We start from the raw sequence: 25404 nt of genomic DNA, 5'->3' as shown, positions 1-25404 counted from the left end.
TACCACTTCTAGAATGTCCTACCATATTTATGTTTAAAGGGGATCAACCCATCTGCTTGGCCTCGAAAGCTTACAGTGATTACACACGAAGTTATCAGGGGACCTCCCCGAGTGGCACGTACTCCCTATGAAGAAAGAGATGCGCAGCACGGTCATAATTAAATGAGTTAGAAAATAGTATGATTAAAATTTCCAAGGCAACTCGAGTTTATATATCTTGAATGGTAAGTATGCATTTGAAAAGAAACCTCATTTTTTAAAGGATTTTATTTATTTATTTATGAGAGACAGAGAGAGGCAGAGACATAGGCAGAGGGAGAAGCAGGCTCCATGCAGGGAGCCTGATACGGGACTCGATCCCTGGTCTCCAGGATCACACCCCAGGCTGAAGGCAGCGCTAAACCGCTGGGCCACCAGGGCTGCCCAAGAAATCTCATTTTTAAAACATTTTTCAAAACTTCTGTTCTAGAATTCAAGAGACTCAGAGCCACACGCTCACTTTCACTTCTAGTTTGTTTCTCTCATTAAAATTTAGTTTGCTTTGTTTATTCTGTAAGTTTCTTTTCAGTATCAAGATTTCTATCTGATGAAATGTAGTTCCTTATTAGAAAAAAACATCTCTAGGGTGACAGTGAGAACCAAGACAGCTTCAGAAAACAATCAGAGAATTCTCAAGTTGGAAGAGAAGTTAGGACCCTGGCCTAACCTGCTCCTTCACTAGGTGAAGTACCATCAGCACCTCACAGCAACCAAAGTCCAAAAGGGTTAAATAATTTGCATAAGAAAGAAAGGTGATATTGACAAGAAGGGGAATAAAAAACCAGCCATTTCACCTCTCAGAATAACATTTCTTTATTAAATTGTATTGTCTTTCACATTTATTAGTTCACTAAATGAGCCATGTTATGTTGCTAAAATTGGTGCTAGAGACTCAATTTCACTTCAGTAAGTATATTCAACATGCACGAGACACATGGAACGACACAATTAGCTGGTAAGAAAGGCTACCCTCCACATGTTTATTTTATTTATTTATTTATTTATTTATTTATTTATTTATTTATTTAAATTTATTTTTTATTGGTGTTCAATTTGCCAACATATAGAATAACACCCAGTGCTCATCCTGTCAAGTGCCCCCTCAGTGCCTGTCACCCAGTCACCCCCACCCCCACCCACCTCCCCTTCCACCACCCCTAGTTCATTTCCCAGAGTTAGGAGTCTTCCATGTTCTGTCTCCCTTTCTGATATTTCCCACTCATTTTTTCTCCTTTCCCCTTTATTCCCTTTCACTATTTTTTATGTTCCCCAAATGAATGAGACCATATAATGTTTGTCCTTCTCCGATTGACTTATTTCACTCAGCATAACACCCTCCAGTTCCATCCACGTTGAAGCACATGTTTATTGTCTCTAAAAGGTCAGGCCCTGTGATAGGCTCTGGGCAAACAGAGATGAGAGGAGGTGAGGGGAAAGGGGAAGGGAGAGGATGGGGAATGGAAGGGAGGGGAGGGGAAGGAAGGGGAGGAGAGGGGAGAGAAGAGAGGAGCAGAAGAGCTGGCATGGACAAAACAAGAAAGGTGCTCCAAGAGAGCGGATAGCACATTTTAGGCGACAGGGCATTCAGGTCCCTGCTGTGTTGAAGGAACCACGACAGGTCAACAGGATGTGAAACGATCACTGGGGGACAGCAGAGGGTTAGGAGGCTGAACAGTCAGACAGGACTTCAGGCCTTCAGATGTCACTCAGAAGAATCTCAAGCTTTCCTTCTAGAATTCTAAACTAGTTCTTCTGTTCTGGAGCTGGAATTGAAACACTAGAAAGTGCTCTAGAAGTAGTGTGAAGGGAAGGACGCAGAGCCAGGACAGGGCTGTAAGCAAGGGCGTGAGTCAATAGGCCACGGCAATCACCCACATGTCTGTCTGCACATCCATCCATCCATCCGTCCGTCCGTCCATCTCAACAACCAGTATTTACTGAAACACTGTTGTATGTCGGGTGGTAGGAACAGTCGAGCCAACCAGATGGAAAGCGGGTGACACCTGAGACGTGGGGACAAACATCGCAGACAGGTGCAGCCGGGGAGAAGGGCAGGGAGGACACGGTCACACCCACGGGCTGGACGCGGCGAGGGAGACCTGGGTGGCTCCGAGGACGAGGATGACAAGCGCCTTCCCCCAGGCTGGGCTGGCCTGAGGAGCTGGAGGCCAAATAGCCTCGCAGACGTGCCAGGGCTTGGTGGGCTTGTGATCACAGACCACGGTCCCCGCCTCTGCGAGCGGCTCGGACGGTGCCTGGGGTGCCAGGGACAGAAGGACACGGAAGCGGGTACTGGAGGGCACGCAGCGGAGAGGCCGGAGTTAGGGAGTTAGGTCTAGTCGTTATGAACAAAATCATGGGAACGGACAACGTTTTTCAGAGACAGTAAAAGATAGTGCTTGGAGACCATGCATCTATTTTGGTTGGTTTTTTTCTGCATGTGGAGCCTAAAGGGATTTATCAAAAATGGTTTCATTTTAGAAATTCATATGTAAATTGGGCTCTGCCAGGAAGCATCAAACATGTCTTTCTGTGTAATTACACCAACATTTTGAATTGTTAAAGTGCTCTCATTGAATGTATTCTGGGTTATGCTAATTACTTTGTCAGTTATTTAATTATTTGGACACAAGTAATGAATCAATGTCATTTTGGGGAAGAGGTACTTCTTGTTCTCAAAAAAGAGATGAGAAGTTACAGTAATTATGTCTAATTTTACGAAGTTAAAAGTGGAGCAGAAGGTCCCAATTTATACGCAAATGGTTGAAAACATATCCATTATCTGTTTTCTTCTTTCCTGGAAAAAAAGCTAATCATGTTGAATTGTCTTGTTTCCTTAGAGTTATTCTTACAAGACAAGCATTCAGTGACGGGAGGATCTGTTCTCCCCGACGGCAAGCCTGTTGCACGCACACGGCTACTGTGTGTCACCTGTCCTCTCCTAACACTCATCTCACGGACCAACAGATTTATTTGCTAACAGATGTTCTTCTCAAGGACACATGCTCAGGGAGTATTTTGTGACAGTGACTGTGATGAAGAACAGTTGGCTCAGATGACATTATAAATGATCAAATATCTTCACAAACACACCTTGAGAAAAATCAGTCAAATTTCAATAGGCACATTTTGACAAGGAAATACCTTCAAATTATCAGGCTTTCTCACTGGGGCTAATCAAGCATATTCTTATAACGGGCATACTGTAACTGCTTACCAACAATTGTAACACAAACCACTCATTGAGTTTTTGAGCCTAACGCTATGCTGGAATACCTTCAGGTTAGTGCACATGCTCTGAAGCATATGGAGTATTTTAAGGCTTAAAACGTGTACGTTCGCAGCTGTGGCAGGATCTGAAGGAATAGGATGTTACTCTCTTTTTTGTTTAAATAAGCAACTGATACAATTTTTGTCTTTTATTCTGGAAATAATGTCTTCAGATAATAAATGTTAAATGGCAGTTAAAATGAAAGGTAAATTGAATTGGTTAGATACAACCAAACAAGTTCATAGAAATAAAGCATTTATCACTATGAATGTATTTCACGGAGGATCTTTAAAAATTACACTTCTGAGTTCCAAGGAATGACAAGTCTTTTTTTAGAGTTACAGATGCTCTGAAACTCTTAAAGAAATAGTTTTTCTTTTTGCTAATAAATAACAAATTGCCATTTATTACTTTTAAAAGTCCAAACCCCATTCTGTTCTTCCTGATTATTCTCAATTTCCATTTATCTAGCTTAAAACCAGCGGATGATTACAGGACAAGGGACCACAGGGGTCATCTAATGCAATCTCCGGTCACCCCTTTCATGCTCCTGAGGAGGGCAACATGCGGTACCCACTGCATTTTTCTCCAAACATGAGAAGAGCCTATAATCTCAGCCACTAGAGCACAGTTTTTAATAAAGCCCTGACTGCTCAAGATAGAATACAGGCCTTGAATTCTGAATCCCACATCTGCTCCTTCTTCATCAGCCACGTGACTTTAGGCAAGACACTTAACTGTCCCAGCCTTCAATTCTCATTTGTATGATAGGATCATAACATCTCACTGAGTGGCTATGAGAAGAACATGAGAGAACATATATCAAACTGCCTCATGGAGAGTAGTTTCTCATTAAATAGTACATCATTCTGGAAAGTTCGTTCTTATACTGAGATGAGATTTACATTGCTCTACTACTTTCAGGAGCTACACAGAATTAGTCTGATCTCTTTATAACCTGTAACTGCCCTTTGAACATGAGAAGACAAGGATAACTAAGACAAGATGTTTTTTTCAAATGCCAACTATCATACTGCTTCCCACCGGATGATTACAGTAATGACTTGGGACGTTTTCATTAGGAAAACTTACCAGGTCTCTAATCCAGTGAAGATTTACTAAATGCATATAATGTGCCAGAAATGATGCTACTGGCTAGAGATACAGTATTTTTCCCTAGAAGTTTATAATCTTGTGAGAAACAGATGTATATTAATGATTGCACTATACAGTTATATGCTCATAATTAACTTATACATAAACTGCTAAATGAGTAAAAATGAAAACCACACGGGAGACATCTGGGGTGGGTTCTCCACACATGGCAGTTTTTCCAAACTCAGTATTGAGAGCATTCATTCATTCATTCATTCACCAAACACTTATTAAAAACCTTCTATGTGCCAGATGTTATAGTAGGTGCCGGGAATATAGAGGTAGATGGCAAGCAAGCGATCAATATCCTCAAGGAGTTTAGAAACTACTATATGATCGTTCTGGTTCAATGGGATAATTATTTTAAAGATCAACTTCCACTTTCTCACTTGCCACATGAATAGATAACTATTTTGTAGGGGTTACAAGATCCCAGGCTTTCTAAGTTGGAAATCTTTCAGTACACCCACCTAATCTAATGTCCTACAAACACACAACACATTTTTAAAAGTTTCTTTTAAGTTTGGGTTTTCCCCTTCCCGTGCTCCAAAGCTAAGCAGCTTGTGTGAATAATCTTCAGGATTTCAAACAGTTAGGACTAATGACCAATGTCTGGAAATATGCCAGACACTGCAAAGTTATATTTAGAAGGGCTGGAAGTAAAAAATTAAATTCAAATTGGGTCAGGAAATGAAGGTGAGGTCAAAAGAGCACACCTGTGAGGCAGAGCTACTGAGGCAAGTTGGGGGGGGGGAAGACTGTGTCTCCTCCTCACACTAGTTCCCAACACTGTTTGCTATATACAGTGTTCAGCTACATGAAGCGTTCGCTATAACACTGTAGAGGGCTTGCAAAATGCTAGGTGAAGTGGGGAAAAGCCTTGTTCTTGGCTATTAGTTTTATTTTATTTTTTTTTAATTTTTATTTATTTATGATAATCACAGAGAGAGAGAGAGAGAGCGAGAGGCAGAGACACAGGCAGAGGGAGAAGCAGGCTCCACGCACCGGGAGCCCGATGTGGGATTCAATCCCGGGTCTCCAGGATTGCGCCCTGGGCCAAAGGCAGGCGCTAAACCGCTGCGCCACCCAGGGATCCCTTGGCTATTAGTTTTAATCAATCTTTCTAGGTGTAACAGATACAAATCAAGAGGGAAAGGTATAGCACATAATCCAAACGCTTTGTGACAATAATTTAACTTGGGGAAGAGTGACCACTGAACAGTGCAGGAGTAGGAGCAGTCAATCCCATGCAGTTGAAAATCTGCATATAACATTTGACTACCCAAAAGCCTAACTACTAATAAATGGCCTCCTGCTAACCAGAAGTCTTACCAATAACATAGTTGATTAACACGTTTTATATGTTATATGTATTATATACTATCCTCTTATAATAAGATAACCCAGAGAAAAGAAAATCTTGGGCAGCCCGGGTGGCTCAGCAGTTTAGCGCCTGCCTTTGGCCCAGGGCATGATCCTGGGGACCCGGGATCGAGTCCCATGTCGAGCTTCCTGCATGGAGCCTGCTTCTCCCTCTGCCTGTGTCTCTGCCTCTCTCTCTCTATCTCTCTCTCTCTCTCCTCTCTGTGTTTCTCATGAATAAATAAAATAAAATCTTAAAAAAAAAAAGAAAAAATCTTAAGACAATCCTAAGGAAGATAAAATACATGTATAGTACTGTACTATTATCAGAAAAAATCCATACAGGTGGACCCATGCAGTTTGAATTCGTGTAGTTCAAGAGTCAACCATATATTCCTTTTGTGTCCTACTCTACCACCTAGAGCACACTCAGAAAGCAGTCATGTGTGTAGGAGTTGTTATATGAATGTGACAAAATTGCCAATGTTGCACATCAGATGAATTCAAATAAGGATAGCAGGAGGGAGAGGTAAGATGGTGGAAGACCTGGGGTCCTCATTTCATCTGGTCCCCCAAATTTAGCTAGATAACTATCAAACTATCCTGAACACCTATGAATTCATCCTAATATGTAAAGAAAGAATGGCTGGAACTCTACCAATAGAAAAGTGACCATTTTTTTGCAAGGCAGGAGAATGGAGAAGAGAAGCAGAGGGGATATATGGGAAGAGTAACTGAGGGAGAGGGAGCCTCTGCAGGCCAATGCAGAAAAGTGATCCAGCCCTAGAGTGGAAAAATCAGGACTTTTAGAGACCTGCTCCTGTGAGAGACTTCCCTGCCTCAAAGGTGTTCAGGTGTGAAACAGGACGGAATCACAGGAGGGGGACAGTGGGGTCTCAAATGAGGATGGCAAACACGGCCGTTGGTTACTTGAAGGCAACACTGCAGGGTGGCAGGAAGAGGACCCCATGTTGGAATTGTGGCCACAGTGACAGTGACAGTGCCTGGAAGAGTGCCAGGTAAGTGTGGGACCCAAACAGGGAAGGCTACATTCTCTCTGAAGGTCTCAAACACTGCCTGCTCCTGAAAGGACACACGGATTCTGCTGCATGGCTGCTGCCCATTTTCCATGGTAGACGGTGGAAGGGCAAGTAAATTAACTCAACAGAATTCTTTCCAAATCAATTGCTTTAATGCCTTTCCCATCATTTATCAATAAAAAGCAGAGCTACAAATAGATTAAAACAACAACAACAACATCTTAAATTTCTCCCCTCTTTCCTCCCCTGGACTTGAACCTTCCAGGAAATGGTTATTTGTATTCACCTAATTTCATCCTAGACTCACTAGTATACACCTAGCAAGAGAGGACACGTGTGTATTGTTCACACAGTGGGAATTCAATCCATCTTGTTGAATGGAAAGGTGAATTAATGTACGGAGAGAAGGTAACTGCTCTTTCTGAAATGTGACAGTGAAGCCAGACAAGCACTTCATGTGACTCGTACCATACTGATGGTGTAGTAGGGCTGAGGATCCAGCTTTTCCGCACACTCTGCTTGACAGTTACGGCAATGCCATCTAGCCAGACCTACATTAATCCAAACCTAAGAGAACTCAAAGTAAGCCCAGCTGGAAAACAGCAGGCATGGGGCCTACCTGGAAGAAACTGAACAGCTCTTTCTTCCCTTTGCAGCCTCTGCTATCCTCAAGAGACTCTGCATTTGTGGAAGAGCGTGAGGCGTGATTATTATTGTCAGCTTGGTCAAAATATTAGGACATAGGAACATGTCAGACCGTATGAAAAACAAGGAGAAGGGATAGAGGCCACATCTTTCCTCAGCTGAATAGCAAAATGTGAAAGTATTATGGGATTTAGTTATTTACTTGGTTCCCGGGATCCATTCTCTGCCATTCATTGAGAGAGGGAAGCTAGCCATCCTTGTCCCTCCAGGAGTCCCAGTGTAGGTGGGAGAGAGACATGGGACTCCAATAGCAGTGCTCAATATGGCAGCTCTACCTCCTCTGAGTTTCCCTGGGGATAGCTGACCTAGGTGGACAAGGACAATCAGGAAGTGTATGAGGTGAGACTCTGGGCAGAGAGAGCAGCAAAAACAAAGGTCTGGAAGCCCGAGAGGACACAGCATACTCAGGGAATTACACAAGGTCCAGTACAAAAACTTTGATCTTTCCAGTGGCTGCTGCTGAAGACAACGTTCTCTGCGGTCCAGAGAATGAAGGCAGCCTTCCAGACACCAGGCAGAGAGGCACCAAGCACTCAGCAAGAGATCTCCCCAACGTGAAACATGAAAACCCATCGGAACTTGCACTTCAGCCCATCACTGCTTCCCTCTGACAACAGTTCATGTACAGTTTCTTGAAGACTTTCAATTACTAATATGAAACATCTACCCTGCACTTATTTTCTTTATTTATGTTAAATTCAAAAGTCACAGGAAGAATCCCAGGGCGCTTGTATGCTTGTTCAAGAACTCCTCTGCCCTTTCCCTCCACCCAGTTTCCACGGATATATTTTCTTTCTCTTACGTTCAGTTAAGTCTATGAACCGTATCAAAGACTTATTGAATGGTAAATGGAAACACTGACTGATTTGCATTAACATAAAAAACTGGGAACTTTTGTTTTCTTCACTGAAAAAAAATTCAACTAAGAATCCACATTCAGCAGCAGCACTTAAGAGGAAAACACTTCAGGGTAAAAACAACTTGGCATCTGTAGGTGATTCTTTTTTAAATGACTGAATTACTCAGAGGCAACCTGGAGTGGAACATGAACGAATGTTACATTAAAACCTGTTAGAGCTTGATAATATGTCTCCTTGATCCTGGGCTCGAACCTCCCACCACCCAAATGCATCTTCCCTATCTTAGATGTAAGCTACTTGATGAAAGAGGCTATTTCTTTCTCATTTTTTATGCTTCTCATATCACACCTTATTTAGCACTCAATAAATGTTTGCTGAACTAAGGTGGAATATTTGAGAATAACAGCAAGTAAGGGCAGGTACTTGGTTACAACATCCAATGCTATGTATGTATGGACTGGCTCGATCAGATCAGCACAGCTGCTGTGTGACCTGACTTGACTTACATAATCTCCATAGGTCTCTTGTGTTGGGGGTGGTGGTGGAGGTCTGTACCCAGTTGGGGGAACTCCTCTTGCTCTGGGAGTGAGAAGTCCTCTTCCCCGACTCACTGGCCCTCGGGTGGAAAGGACTCCCCTGGAAGCTGGCGTCCCTCGTGGTACGCCAACTCCAACTGGCCGGGTGGTGACTCCTCCCCTTCCCCTGCAAGCAAGAAGGTCAAGTTAACAATATTCATCATATTCTCTACCATTCCATGGTTCACATGAATTTATATTTCAGAAAAATCAACGTTCCATATTTCTGTAAAGAGAAATAAGGAAATCATATGCAAAGTGAAAACTAAAACAAGTGAGAAACAACTACATAGCAAAAGGAATTTAAGTCATTTCGGTGGCTTATCCAGCAGCAATAAATAAAATAACAACAAAGAAACCCCAAGACTCAATTTCTGGCTAAGAGAGAGTAGGAAGCTATGACACGTGGGAAGGCTGCAGCACCTACTGAGGATCTCTCTGTGATGCCAGGTCAGGCTCACAACCAACCTTCATGCCAGCACTATGAAGTGGGCTGTATCTGCTTGTCTGTGGACAAGGAAACCGAGGCTACAGAGATCTTCAAACCGAGGACACACCACTAGCAAAGCTAGGGACCAAAGCATACATCAGAGTTCCATGAAAGAGAAAATTAAATGTACCTTCCCAAATAATGTACTGAACATTTAGTAATTTAAAATACCATTCTTAAGTTAAATAAACACAGATACTTTCTGAAGTAGAATTCAGCATATTTATGTATTTCTAACATAAAATATAAGATTTCAAGTCAGAGAGGAAGGAAGAAAGGAGCTGTATCAAGAAGAGCTCAACATAAGCAAAAACTTGAGAAAATGTGCAAGGCTTATGAAGAAATGAAGATGGAAAAATGCAGCTACACCACAGAATAAAGATTTGGCGTGATCCACCTGCCACAACATCCCCCAAATAAGGAGAACTGTCACAGATAATGTGGATGCCTACATGTCTTCTTCAGTTTGATTGGGATAACAAATACCTAGCTAAAAACAGAGAAAATTATCAAAACCAAAAGCTGTTTCTTTGAACGGATCAATATAATTGATAAACATCTCGGTATGCTAAACAAGAAAAATAAACAATATCAGAAATGAAATTGGGGTCCTCACTACTGACTGAAAGGGCATTAAAGGATATAAAGAAGATTACAAACTCAAGGCCTATAAATTTGTTAACTTAGATGAATTTCACTAATTCCTTGAAATATACAAATGACCAAATCCAAACCCCACAAATGAGGAATTAAGCAACTGGAATAAAGTTCTATTAAAGAACTTCAGTGAAAAAGTAATTACTAACCTTTCAAAACAAAAAAGCACCAGGGTCCCTGGGTAGCTCAGTCAGTTATGAACCCGACTCTTGATTTCAGCTCAGGTCATGATATTGGGGTTGTAAGATCGAGCCCCACATTAGGCTCCATACTGGCCATGGAGCCTGCTTAAGGTTCTGCCTCCCACTCTGCCCCCCTCCACCCCTCTATTAAAAAAAAAAAAAAAAAAAAAAAAGAAAAGAAAAGAAAAGAAAAGAAAGAAAAGAAAAGCACCAAGCCCAGATGGTTTCACTGGTCAATTCTTTTATATATTAGTCTAGGGAAGATGCCAAGGGACTGGCCTAGCTGATATCTGACCTCCCCAGGAAGGGACATGTCATCCAAAGGGGAAAAAGGATGAGGCCTCCTAATAACCAAAGACATTATGAAATGAAACAAAACAAAACAAAACAAAATCCACATCTTTCCAAGAACAAAGGTGCACAATTCCTCAATAATAGTAGCGAATTAAATCCAACAATATATTTAAAAGGTATATACCATGACCAAGTGGGATTTATTCCAGGTATGTAAGGCTGGTTCAACATTAGCAAACAAATGTGACCTACTACATCAACAGGCTTAGGGGGAAAAAAAATCATATAATCATAAAGAGCAGAAAAAAACATCTAACAAAATACAACATCATTCATGATAAAAATTCTCGACAAAGCAGGAATAGAGGAAAATATCTCCAAGTTGAAACAAAGATCTACAAAAACCTACAACTACTATCATACTGAAAGGTAAGAAACTGGATGCTTCCCCCTTATGACTGGGAATAAGGTAAGGATGGCCATTCTTACTACTCCTATTCAAATTTTACTGGAAGTCCTAATTCAGTAAGAAAAGGGAATAAAACTTGTAAGATTGTGGAAGAAAAAATAAAATTTTATTTACAGGTGACATTTCCATGTAAAAATTCCCAAAGAATTAATCAGAACAAAATAAAACAAAGCAAGCAAACAAATAAAAACTCCTAGATCTTATTGCACAAACCAAGGTCTCAGAATACAGACAATAACTCAACAATATATATCATACAACAGCAATGGACAACTAAAATTTGAAATTAAAAGATAATTTAACAGTATTTGTTTTGGCAAGATATATACTAAAATTGTAATAATACCGAGAAGATTAGCAGAGTCTCTGCTCAAGGACAACATATCAATTTGTGAAGTATTTCATATTTCCCTATGCATGTCGGCGGGGGTGGAGGGGCAAGGGGCCTTTGGGAAATCTCTGTACCTTCCTCTCCATTTTGTTGTGAACCTAAAATTGCTGTAGAAAAAAAAAAGTCTTTAAAAAAATACACAATAAAAAAATTAAAAATACAAAGTAATGATAACATTTATTAAAGCAAGGAAATAAATGAAATGTTTTGGTACAAATCTAACAAAATCTAACTGTACAACTAACTATTCTATGTAGAAAACCATAAAACTCTGATGAAATAAATCAAAGGAGAAATATCCCATGCTTAACGATTATTACAGTCAATACTGTTCAGTTGTCAATTCTTCTCATCTTGACCTACAGACTCAATATAATCCCAATCAAAATCCCAGAGAAATACTTTGTAGACTGACAAACATATTCTAGAGCGTATATAGAAATGCAAAAGAGCCACAACAGACAACTTAATACTGAAGAAGAAAATTCTAGATGACTCACAGCATCTGACTTATTATGAAGCTACAGTAATCAAGGTAATAAGTATTGATGGAAAAAATATACACACAGAACAGTAGAACAAAAGAGAGAGCCCTGAAATTGATTCATAGAAATGTAGTCAAGGAACTACTGACAAAGAAGCAAAGACAATTCAATGAAATAGTGCTGGAACAAACAGACTTCTATGTGTACCACAAAAAGAAAAAAAAAAGAAACAGAAAAGAACCTAGACATATCTTTCACAAAAGTTAACTCAAAATGGATTTTAGACTTAATATAAAATATAAGACTTATAGAAGAAAATTCAGAAGAAATCAAGAAATCGGTGTGACTTTGGTTTGATGATGAGGTTTTTTTTTTTTTTTTTAAGATTTTATTTATTTATTCATGAGAGAGAGAGAGAGAGAGGCAGAGACACAGGCAGAGGGAGTAGCAGGCTCCCTGCAGGGAGGTCAATGTGGGACTTGATCCTGGGTCTCCAGGATCAGGCCCTGGGCTGAAGGCAGCGCTAAACCGCTGAGCCACCTGGGCTGCCCTGATGATGAGTTTTAGATACAACATATAAAACGTAATCCATGAGCTAAAAATTGGTAAGCGGGACTTTCTTAAAGACTTCTCTGAGTAAAAAAAAAAAAAAAAAAAAAAAAAAGACTTCTCTGAGAAGGACACTGTTAAAAGATGAAGAGACAGGTCACAGAAAAGGAGAAAATACTTGCAAAACATATATCTGATTAAAAAAAAAAACTTGTATCCAAAATATACAAAGAACTTTTAAAACTCAACAATAAGAAAATCCAATTTAAAAATGGGCAAAGGAACACACCGCTCACTGGAGAAGCTATACAGAATGGCAAATAACCAAAGGAAAAAATGTTCTATATCATTTGTCATTAGGGAATTGCAAATTAAATTATATTAGAATAACTAAATCAAAAGAAATTGCAAATTATAATCTATTAGAATAACTAAAATCAAAAGAAACTGAATATACCAACTGATGGCAAGGATGTGAAGAACAAGGTGCTCTCATTCGTTGCCGGTGGGCATGCAAAAGAGTACAGTCCCTTAGAAGGATAGTTTGGCACTTTCTTACAAAGCCAACCACGATATTATCATCCAACCCAGCAACTGTATTCCTAGGTATTTACTCACATGATTCAAAAACTTACTTGCACATGAAAGTTTGTTGAAGCTTTATGCACCGTGCCTAAAACCACCAATATATCGATATCTTTAAGGGATGAATGGGTAAGCAGGCTGGGGTGCATGCATATAATGGAATAATATTTGGCAATGAAGAGAAATGAGCTCATAAACCAGGAAAAGACATGGATGAACCTAAATGTATGTTTCTAAGTGAAAGAAGCCAATCTCAAAAGGCTACACACTGTATGACTCTAATTATAGGACGTACTGGGAAAGAAAAAAACTAGTGATGAGTTTAAAAAAAAAAAAAAAAGAACGCATGGTTGACACAGGTTGAGGGGAGGAGTGAACCGATAAAGCCATGGGAACACGGGAGGGGAACAAAACTATTCTGCAGGGTGCTGAAATGGTGGATATGTGACACAAAGCATTTGTCAACACCCAACAGCACAAAGAGTGAACTTTAATGTATGCAAACTAAAAAAATATATATATATATTATTTAGGAAATTGAGGGCTTCTAAGATGGAATGCTAAATGTGACAAAGCATTTTACCTGTATGAAAAACATATACAACACTTTTATGAAGTTGAGAGGTAAAATAAATTTAGAAAAGAGTGCAGCTTATAAGGCTAAAGGCAAAAGAATGGCATATAAGCACTGCTCTAGGTGATACACTTACTTCTCATGAGGAGGGATGCAGGTACATGTAATGATTCTGATACACTCTATACGTACCCTGGAATCAAGCAATTAAATGGATGGTGTTGGAGTGACGGTTACAGATAAGCGAGGGGAAGAGGCTAGAATGAACACTATGGTCATGGATTGGAATCGGAGACATCAGTATGAACTCTTGATCCATTTACTCTGGGTACAGGTGGTCACACATAGAAACATGTGCAGATATGGCTTAGCAGCATACATATGCTTCCTCACTCTGTTAGCTGACAGGGCCTAGAAGCGAGGACATACCAGCAGCAAGGAGCAGAACCCGCATTCAGATCTTGGTCTCTCCCACCCTCCAATGAAAGGAACCAAGGCTCCTCGGAGAAATGGCAGTGTCCAGGACTAGAGCAGGAAGTGTGCAAGATGATGCTAGGGCAACTTATAGAGCAGCAAGTAAGGAAGTGCTCAAAAATAGATAAAGAAATGAATGTAAAATAACCAATAAAAATTTTTTGAGGGTATGTGGAAGGAGCAGGGGAGCCAACTCAAAGAACACCCAGTAACCAAAGCTAAAACAACTTGAGTAAAAAGAATAAGCATTACTGAATTTTAACTCACTGTATACAATGAATAAACACCCATAAGTCCACACTAACATAAACAAATGATTGAAATAATAAGTTGGAGAGAAGAGAAAAAAATATTCCAATAATTTATGCAGGTATTCGATCCTTCGTGGGGGGAAAAAAGTGAGGAAACCTGACAAATATGACTTCAGCCAGGTTACCAAGGCAAGATCAGCTGCACTGAGTCCTGTGGACAATATGGATCCTTGACACAATGTGATGAAAATGACACTTCACCTTTGTGGGGTTTGTTCCCCAAACCTTTAACCCCAGGCTAATCTTGAGAAAAACATTAGACCCATCCCAAATGGGGGACATCTTACAAAAAACCTGACCAGTACTTCTCCAAACTTTAAGGCCATCGAAAAGATGCAAGTTCTAAGACTTCCACCCTTAGGTAACTTGTATTATTCCTTTTATAAGAATTGTAAATTAGGTCTGTTTTTGTTCATCGTAGGCCATAAAAATTGGTTTAGTGAACATGCTGGTCAAGAGAAAGGACACTGGAGTCAGACCTGAATTCAGTTATTCACTACACTTGTCTTAACTTCTGCCTTCCAGTTAACACTCAAGCTAATCAAGTCTGAACTTTCCAAACCAGTTCCTCCAGAGTGAAGTGGGTTATACAAACTGTTTCTTAGCGGTACTGTGTAGGAAAAATGACACAGGACACAGAAAGTACCTAACAATTCATGCAAATTTCAATCATTCTGAATTGCAATGACAGACATTGTAATTTCTAGTCTTACTCCTCTTTTTATCTCCGGGATATATCTAGAAACATCTTCAACATGATTAGAGAAGAGAGTAGTTTCTCCTTACAGTACAACCTATTCCTATGTGATATTTCAGTTAATCTGTGTTTATTCAAACTAAAGCTCCTGCTTCCTCATCTAATACCCCATCCCCGCCATCCAAGGCACTATATAGACCACAGAATATTTAGCGTGTTTTCTGAATCTATAAATTTAAGTCTTCCAAAAAATTGAAAGACATAAATTTGTATACTCAAGAAGCTCACAATTCTTTCCCAGCATCATCAACACTGTTTGGTTATGTGCCCTCTGGGTATATGGAATCATACTAAAGTGTCTGTTACAGAATTTCAGACAAGTATTCTGATATATGTAGCTCTAGATACTTATCTATGAAAGATCCTTTAAAGATTCCTTTTTAAGTGTTTGAAATTCCATGAGAATTGTGTGAAACAGCAGTTACTTTAAAGGACACTCTGGTGAGAGGAAGACATGGGGGCAAGTAGCAGGCTAACATAAAAATCCGATCATCCTGCCAAGTATCCACTGAGTGCTACGAACGAAGTTCAGGGTAAAATTTAACAGCTAGACTGAAAACATGGGGACAAGTAGAGAAAAAAAAATGTCTGTTAGATGAGATGATGATAATCAGTGGGAATTCATTATTCTTTTTACTTCAAAAATTGATTCAAATTAATAAAATTAGGTTGCCACACTGTTGAGAATGAGGCTAATGGGAAAGCAGGAAGATCACACACATGAATATTAAGCTCCATAAGCAGATGAATAGGTGTGACGGTCACAGTTCTGTTTGCATTCTTCAGCAGCGAGACCCTGATTCCTGGTTTGAAACTCAGATATGGAAATAATCTAGAAAGGTCTGTGAACAGGCACTTTCATGGGAATAATGCTTTAAGTGACTGAATACAAAGTTACTGATTAATCAAGAACCAATTATTTACAGACTGACAGAGGATTTAGGATGTGATGAAAAAGTACAGGCTTTGAGTTCCAACATTCCCATATTCAGATCTGCTCTGTCACTTGGTTGCTGAGACTCAGTTTTCTACCTGTAAAATGGCCTCAATAATACCCAGCTCTTGCAAGACGGCCGTGAAGGTTACACATGGCAGTATAAAGTGCCTACCCCAACACAGGCACTTTGCAAGCGGTATTATTACACAGTCCTCCATTTGGAATCTGTCCTGACACCTTCCTTGGGCTGCTTATTGGAGAACGAAAGAAAGAAGAGATGGAAGGTACAGCTCATGTCAGTTCTCATCACAGTTAGCAAAAGCACCTTTCTGTACACTCCATACATTTGGCAGCAATAATGCAGATTGGGAGAGAAAGAGCATAAACATATACGACTACACTGTTTGGCTTTTGTGTATAAATATTATGAGGAGCAAATAGCATAGGGTGAAACAATGAATTTGGTGGCAGAAGCCCTGAATGCTCGAGCCAGCCTGGCATCATTAACTGAGTGAGACCCACAGCTGATCGCTGGGTACCGGAGGGAGCCGGTGGCAGGGTCTTAGCGTGGTACCACCAGTAGCACAGCGGGAAGCACAGCTTCCAGAGAGCTGAGGCCCACGCCCTGGTGCACTCACCACCTGAGGGGCAATTATCTCTCCTACAGACTCCCTAACAAAGTCATGGGCAACTTTGCTTCATCTCTGTGGTTTTCTGTGACAGAAGCTTAATCACTCAGAGACCTTTCCTTCTTGCCAGGGATTGACAAGTGAATGAGAGGCTCAATGCAAGCAAACGTGAACGCAGCCTCAGTAATAACCCCTCAGAACGTGCAAAAGAAATCATCAGAGACAATGAGGACCAAAGAAAGCCCTTACTCTTAGCACCTTTAGAGATGATCTGAAATGTGGTTCTAGCGCAGCACGTCCCCAGTTCTGCATCCTCATCACCCAGGCCGTGTCAGGGCAGAGCCGGGAATTGGCAGGTCTGGGGTGGGGACTGCCATCCTATATTTCCAACAACCTCTCGAGTGCTGCTGCCCCTGTTTTGACCCAGAATTTAGCAGACGTGTTATGAAACCCAGTTGCTACTACTTTTCTTCATTCTGTGATCCATCCGGTCTCCAACACAATTAAAAAAAAAATTTCATGAGCAACTGTTTCATTATCCTACATTGTAGAGAGCATAAAATAAATCCAAGGCAATTTGTTTCTTCTCTAAGAAGCTGCCAACTAGTTATTGGTAAAATTACTGACAGTGTAGGACAGTGTGTGAGAAGCACAACCTCTTATAAAGTGCAAGAAATGTACGAATTGTCACTGTCCTGCCAGCGATGTACCCCCCGATGACAGCGACCTCACTCCTTACTATGAAGCCTGTCACTGTCTCCCAATTCTGATCATTAGCATGCTTTTACCTTTCTTCTTCATTTAAAAATAAAAGTCGCAAAAGTCTTTATTATTTCTAACTAACAGCTCTATTGCAGCCTTTGCAACTACACAGGACTAGCCTCCCTCTCTCATAACAAGGTCGCTGTAGTAAAGGACTTTAAGAGAGATGTATACTTTGCCCAGGGTCCTCCATAAGAATTCAAGTTGTGGTGTGGGATCATTTTGAGTAATGGGTAAAGGAATCATGGAACAGTTGGGCCTGAATGGGACATGATAAAAATAAGGCTGGGTTCAGATTAGCATATGCCCACTGTCCTATTTCCATTTTACAGTCGAGGAAACCAAGGCTTAGCACTGAGAGAAACTCCCCGAGGCCCTACAGCTCAAAAGAGCCAGGGGACTGATTTCTCCACACAGCCACATGCTAATTCCAAGCAAAGACTTCCTGTCTTTTCTGCTTTCCAGTCTCTGCCCCTCTGCTCAGGATAACTTCCCTCCAACACTATCCTGCCTGATACCCACGTGCCCCATTCAAAATTATTTTCACCCTCATTTCTATTTCCATTCCACTTGTCTTCACATCCCCCAGCCCCTATTTATGCCATTCTGCCATAATTACTTGTTTCTCTTTCACTTCTTAAACTCCCTGATGTCAAAATGATGACTTAGCCATCTCTGTAACTTCAATCCCTGTCACAGAAAGAGCTCAAAGAAACTCTGTGACATTAAATGACCTAACAGCAGGAACAGACTGACTGATTTTCAAAGAGGAAGAAATATGTTAAAGCTTCTGAAAACCAGGGTGTGGTGGGAGGAGATTCCCACTGCACATGAACACACTCGTTGGATTCCATCTGCCCCAAACTGTCTCAGCTCATCAATAGATCTTGTTTAACGTTATTGTTGGGAAAAATCAATTGTCAAAATCTTCCACCCATTGGTACTGAGGCTTGCAGGAGGGCCGAGAACATTCATCTGGCCTTATGCTGCACTTGACGTGTGCATAGTTGGCCAAGCTATAACCAGGAGAACCACGCTCAGCTGCCCTTCTTACCTGCCTGTCCCTGGCTGCTTCTGAATCACAAGGGTTTGTCGGAAGTTCTTACACTACTTGCAACATTATTTGCCTTGGTTTTTGTCTTCCCAAAGCCTATTAAAATGATCTTAAAAGAAATGACACATTTTCTCCTCGTTTCCCCTAATTCACTCTAGGATGGCCACTCACTGATAGCCATCAGGGAGCCCTGGTTCAGAGAGCCAGTGGATCCTGAGGAAGGAGGCAGGAGCTTGGCGGAAGGAATCCAGTGTGCCTTATGGCAAGAAAAGCAGAGAAACTCATTTCCTAGGAAAGTCCTCTACTACACTCTGCCTGGGAAGTGGGGCACACATGTCATGTACCATGCTTAGGTTTTTATTAAATCAGAAGGGAGGAGTATGACCTCTGTTCTAATAGTTTGGTGGTACAATGTCCTGAGAAGGTAAGTCCAATAGGGAATCAAATAATTTAAGTTACATCCCAAGACAGGGTTGTTGTTATTTTTTAGTTGAAAATGTCTATGACGTGGACTAGTAGAAAAAGAAATATCTTGTCATTTTCCTATATCCACCCTTTCCTTAATAATAAAAAAAGAACACTTTTTAAATATAGATTGGTAGGTTAATACAAATCATATTATATACTGGTGAAATATTTATGACCCTTCTATTAACTATTCAGTTTTCCTGACAACATTTCTCATAACCTCATACATTATGGGGAAAATATATTATTTTCAATCACTACAACAATCATTAGCATCTGTGATATCACTTATGATCAACTTTAAAAAAAGAGTAAGTGAAATCATGTGAAGATCAATGTGGATGAGGACATGTAAATGGCAGTGTCCTGTGACCCCATGTTTGAGAAGTTTTGTAGTGCCCTGTAGGCAAAGGAATTGTGGCTACTTATTGTTTAATAGAGCAACTGCTAAAATAGCAGTTTTACAAAGATAAGTCAGTGGAGCACAATCTAATATTGAAACTACAAACAATTACCTTAAGTGGAGAGCTCGAGCGGCATCTACAAGATGCTGAGGACTGTGGGGGTCCTGGGAAATGCTGCAGCACCCCAGCACCTTGGCATGTAGTTTGGGAAATGTCACCATAAGATTTAATGTGGAATTTCAGTCCACAAAAGAGAAGAGAGAAAAGGAGAGGTAAAATATTTACAGAAATCAGAGGTGAAAATTTCCCCAATTTAACGAAAGCTTATAAGAAGCCTTGAGTGACTGTGTCAGCTTCGTGTCCTTGGTCAAAACCACCACATCCAGCACCCAGTACCGATGAACATGCATTCAGTACTCAGAAAGACTGGCTTCATTTGCTGGGTCCATTCCTCCTCCTGCTGCTTCTGGTCTCAAATGCAGGGAGGTAAGACTGCCCGCTTCCTGGGAGCAAGGGGGAATGGCCAGAGGAAAGGGGGACAAGCAGGAAGGCAACAGGGAACAAGCCAGCTGTTCTGAAGAAGGGATGGAGGGGAGCATCTTCGCAGGTTCAAGACAGCCTAGCCCAGAGTGCTAGACAGCAGGGCAGGGTGGAGAGGACCTGCCCGAAGCGTGCTGCCTGGAGGGGCCTCAACTCTATGATCCCTTCTCTCCTGGGGTCTATGCGAAGGGCCAGGGAGGCTGTTTCAAGGCAGCGTTTCTGGAGGCACCACACAGGACAGACTACAAGTCAGGAAATTCCTTACCTCCTGTGCTAAAAAAGGTCTAAGTTTAGTTCTCTCACTTGAAACTGAAATGAAAGGTTTTATTAAAACACATATTACTTCCACTGCAGGATTTAATTTTAGGTCATTTACATCTTTCAGCAGAAAGTATCCTGAAGTGGTAATGGTGGGGGACATTCTTGAAGACTCCAGTAATAACCTGTTCCACTCTGAAATTCCCAAATGCTGATAATCATGTGACTATTGCCACAAAGCTAATGCCCTAGGACATTCAGTCAGTCCACTTCGAACTACATTAACACAAAATGTTATAAGTGATCGACACGTGATCAGAAAGAGCCTGACAGATTTGCCATTGTACCATATTCGCTTAACAATGATTTACTGAGTGATTCCTTTATGCCAGATCCTAGAGACACAAGAGCCCTTAGGGGTTTACATTATAATGAGGAGTTGCCAATGAAAATGTGAACAAATGGGATCCCTGGGTGAAGCAGCGGTTTGGCGCCTGCTTTGGCCCAGGGCGTGATCCTGGCGACCCTGGATCGAATCCCATGTCGGGCTCCCGGTGCATGGAGCCTGCTTCTCCCTCTGCCTATGTCTCTGCCTCTCTCTTTCTCTCTCTGTGACTATAATAAATAAATAAAAAATTTTAAAAAATGTGAACAAATAAAAAAGGTAGACTTCAGCATGATAAATGCTGTACCCCAGCTTTGGGACTCGGGGATGATCACTCTCCACGAGGGGACCAGGAAGGCTCGCGGGACATGGTGCCTGTGTCTGCCTATGACGTGACGCCCAAACAAAGCGTCCTGAGGTGGGGTGGGTGTCAAGTGCTCTACCCAGTGCTGAGCACTAACCAGCCACACTCCACCACAAGCCGAGACACGGTTGCCTCACAGAATGTCACCTGTCAAGGCAGTGGAAAGGCTTTCAAGGGCAAGCAATGTACACACTGTCATTAAGAGGAATAATTTTTCACCTGGATGGACTGAGGTGTTTCTCCAGATTCTCTAAAAACCAGAAAGCTTCTGCCTTCCTCATCTGGTCATAGCCTAACATTTTCCACTTAATTTAAAACTTGACAATGAAATGAGACATAGTCTTCAGTCAAAATGGCAGATCTGGTTTAAGGAACAGAGCATCCCCTAAAAAGTGCCCTGAGCAGCAGCACCGGGTGCACTCCCTTCTCTACGCTGTCCATCCAGGATATCCATTCCGTGAATGCTGCCTTCTTTAGAAAAAGGGCCTTTGCAGATGTATCAGGTAAGCATCTTGAGGTGGGGAGAGTGCCCTGGATCATCCAGGTGGGCCCTAAATACTGCCCCATGTGAGAGGAAAGTGAACAGAGATTAAAGATAGACGTGACAGAAATCAACATGCAGACGGATAGGGAGACCAGAGAGGTACGGCCACAGGTCAAGGCGGGCTGGCACCTGGAGCTGCAAGGGGCCAGGAAGGATTCTCCTCTACAAGGGGAACACCATGAACACCTTGATCATGCCCTGGTCGATACTGATTTTGGACATCTAGCTCCCAGAATTGATAAATATTGTTTAAAGTCACAAATTTGTAGTAATTCATCCCAGCAGCCATAGCATGCTAACGCAGCAAGTAAGCGCGATTGACCCTTGAACAACACAAGTTTGAACTGCATGGGTCCACTTTCATGTGGATTTTTTTCAGTAAATACAGTACAGTAGTGTAAATGTATTTTCTCCTCCTCGTGAATTTCTTAATAACATTTTCTTTTATCTACCTTATCTTATTGTAATAATACAGCATTTAATACACACAACATAAAAATAGGTGTTAATCAGTGGTATTACCAGTAAGGCTTCTAGTCAACAGTAGGCTATGAGTAGTTAAGTTTTGGGGGAGCCAAAAGTTATACATGGGTCAGTACCCCACCCACCACAATGATTAAGGGTCAACTGTAATTTCTTATGATTTAAAGTAAATATAATGGTAGAAGAAATGAAAAGGAAAGGGATTTACCATTTAATGAATACCTAAATAAATTATTTCATTAAACCATCAACAGCAACCCCATTATTCTTAGCCTTTTTTTTTTTTTAATAGAGAAAACCCACTTGGTACCATGACCGGACCTATTTATTTTATATTACAATATCACCTACCTGTAATTGCTCTCATTGACAATGCACTGGTCAGCAACACTCAATGAGAAAACTGACTTTTTACTCCCTCAAATGAACTTGGAGATCTAAAAGACTGCTATTTTAAATAATTTCATGCAAAATTCTATCTGAAGAAATATATATAGTCACCAGTGAAAAATCTGTTACTTTTTTCTACTAAATTCTGTGGGATGCAAAGATTAAAAAATTAAAAATAATTTTCAAATGAATCTGAGAGAGTCATATCTCAATATATGGGTTTGCTTAAATTGTCTTATGAACTCATTAAAATATTTTTCATCTTAAAAGTAGTCGTCAATCCAAAGACAGAAAAAAAAGTTCTATGTACCTGGACCAGCTGGGTTTTCAGATAGAATAGAGCATTCACAGTAAATAAAATGACAACAGGCTTTTGGATACTCACTTGGTGCCTGACATTGCACTTAACACTGGAGATGTGGCAAAGAACTAGCCTAATCTGGTCCTCTAAGGGGAAGGCACATGCCACCAAGACCTCAATTGCATATCAATGCTATTACTTTAAAAGAAGCTATTTAAACAATTAAAAAATTAATGTTAGAGTGAAAAATAAACTTGTCTATAGTCATTAGCCAATAAGTGGTACAGGTTCTAGTTAAACCCAGGAATATCTCTGTTCAAACAAAGTGAATCCCCTTAATTACGACATCTTAATGTCTGAATATATTCTTACAGGCTTTATATTGATATTGATACACTGATAGAGCTGCTTGATTATTAATAAAGGAGACATTAAAACTGATGACATTAAGACTGTTGCCTATTCTAACAACTAAAAAAGTAAGTCAATTAATTACACCTACCTGGTTATTGCTGGGGTTGGTACACCTCTTGTACGCAAGGTGGGTTTCCCTCGAACAACTGGTACATCAGCATTTTCTGAACCACCATTCAAATATGTTAATTCCTGGAGCTGTGCTTGCCTGATTTCATCATTATAGTCCTACATAAAAGACAGAAGATAGCATAATTCACCTCATGTGAAAAATACAAAAGTATTTAGGACAAGAATAAAACAATTTTTAATAGAAAGGGCAAGGAAAACAGTTGAATTAATAAAGTAAGATTTGAGTTTGTTGAAATGAAAATGCATCAACAGATTGTTATTAAAAAGGGGGGAAAAACAGTATTTTCCCCCAAACTAAAATTTTCTACAATCAGCCATTACTCCTTCTGCTGGGCATACTTTCCAAGTGAGATATTTATAATAAAATTAAAATACCATATACAGACATGGCATTGTTATTTACAACTCAATTCAACTAGTAATTACTGAGCATCTGTGAAATGCCAACTAACAGAACCAAAGGAGCAAGCCAGGATCCCTGCAGCCAAGGAGCTCACAATCAAGCATAGGAGAAAGACATACATATAACATGATAGCTTAACTGAAATTAAAAACCAAATGTACACATTTTTCTTGTACATTTCCATTTGGTTATTATACTAGAAACATGCACCATTTTCAAAACTGAATACATCTTATTCTTGGAAACTTGCTCTTTTTTATGTTACATTATTGTTTAAATATTCAACTGAGAAACCCTGGGAGTCATCCTTGATTCTCCTTGATTGATCCTTTCCTGAATATCTCCAACCCCATTCAATAGTCATCAAGAAAGGAATGTAAAAAATAAAAGTGTGATCTGTTTCACAATAAAAGGAAAGTTCAGGTCTAAATGGCAAAAAGGAATGTCATCTAACTTAGCTGTGGGCAGCTGCTATAGAGCAGATTCTCTACAAGTGTCATCTAAGGATGGGTGTGAACTAGTTACCAGAAGAGGGGCAGTAGAGTACTCTAGATAGAGAAAAAAAGCATTTTTTAAGACCCAAAGAAACGGGACCTAGGGAACTGGAAGAAGTGCTATGTGGCTGAATTATAAGAAGGACCTCTGTGTGTGTGTGTGTGTGTGTGTGTGTGTGTGTGTGGTGAGCGGGTGGGGAGATAGTAGGGGGGATGGTCTCAAAGTGGAGTGGGTAGCAGAAACCAAATTTGTAAACAAAGCCTTAAGTCATTTTAAATATAACTTTAAAGGTTTAGAATTAAGGGTACTAAAAAGCACTCAATAGCTTTAAGGAGGAGAGTTGCATATCTAGGTTTGTGTTTTAGAAATATTATAAACAATTGTATGCCATCAAATTAGGTAACTAAGATGATAGAATGACATGTATGAATTCCTAAAAAGACACAAACTACCAATACTGACTCAAGAAGAAACAGAAAATTTGACAGATAAACCAAGAGACTAAATTAGTACTTTATAAATGTCCTGCAAAGAAAAGTGTAGGCCCACAAGACTTTAACGGTGATTTCTACAATTAATGAAGAATTAGTGATAATCCTTCACAAACTTCCAAAAAAATGAATGAAGAGGGAGCATTTTCTCATTCTTTCTATAAAGCCAGTAGGTCTGGGTACCACAACAGACAAAAACATTACAAGAAAAGAAACCTATAGATAAATATCTCTGTGAGGACAGATACAAAAGCTCTCAAAAAAATTAGGAAGCCAAACCCAAGAGCATAAACAAAATAAAAGGGGGAAATATACACACAAAGAAAGTAAAACATATCAGAATTGCTAAATTGGTTTAAAATCAAATGTCAATTAATGTAATACCATAAAAATAAAGAACAAAACATGATCATTTTAATACAGAAAAAAACCACTTGTGAGATGAATCCAATATATTTTAATGATAGAAACACTCAACAAACTAGGAAAACCCATAGTTAACATCATATTTAATAGTAAAAAAAGTAAAAGAATCATCCTAAGATAAGGTTAACAAGACAAGGATGTCTACTCTCACCGCTTCTACCCAACACTTACTTGAGGTTCTAGTCAGGACAATTATGTAAGAAAAAGAAATAAATGGTCTTCAGGTTAGAAGGGAAGCACCAAATAATCTTTATTCATAGATGACATAATCCTGTATATATAAAATCACAAAGAATCCA

General features: G+C 40.2%; 1 protein-coding gene, 1 long non-coding RNA gene and 1 other non-coding gene across 12 annotated transcripts in view; 2 read left to right on the top strand and 1 right to left on the bottom strand.

Annotated features, from left to right (window-relative positions):
• KHDRBS3 (KH RNA binding domain containing, signal transduction associated 3) overlaps positions 1-25404 on the bottom strand; it is a 185657-nt gene that overhangs the window by 62068 nt on the left and 98185 nt on the right. For all 10 annotated transcript variants that reach the window (XM_077847354.1, XM_077847348.1, XM_077847350.1 and 7 more), the window contains exons 5-6: positions 23247-23386; positions 8939-9134 (exon numbers count right to left, since the gene is read on the bottom strand). In XM_077847354.1, the coding sequence (XP_077703480.1) occupies positions 8939-9134; positions 23247-23386 (336 nt within the window). The remainder of the gene's footprint in view (positions 1-8938; positions 9135-23246; positions 23387-25404) is intronic.
• Positions 1799-3954, top strand: LOC144283363 (uncharacterized). Its single transcript, XR_013351893.1, has 3 exons — positions 1799-2072; positions 2880-3321; positions 3782-3954. It is a non-coding gene; the product is annotated as an uncharacterized LOC144283363 (long non-coding RNA).
• Positions 11406-11510, top strand: LOC144283881 (U6 spliceosomal RNA). The gene has a single exon (XR_013352387.1). It is a non-coding gene; the product is annotated as a U6 spliceosomal RNA (small nuclear RNA).

This window comes from Canis aureus, chromosome 14 (genome assembly GCF_053574225.1).
Source record: "Canis aureus isolate CA01 chromosome 14, VMU_Caureus_v.1.0, whole genome shotgun sequence".
Taxonomy (NCBI): Eukaryota; Metazoa; Chordata; class Mammalia; order Carnivora; family Canidae; genus Canis; species Canis aureus.
Note: the sequence above shows the minus strand (reverse complement) of the source record. Positions and strands in the feature narration are given on the sequence as shown.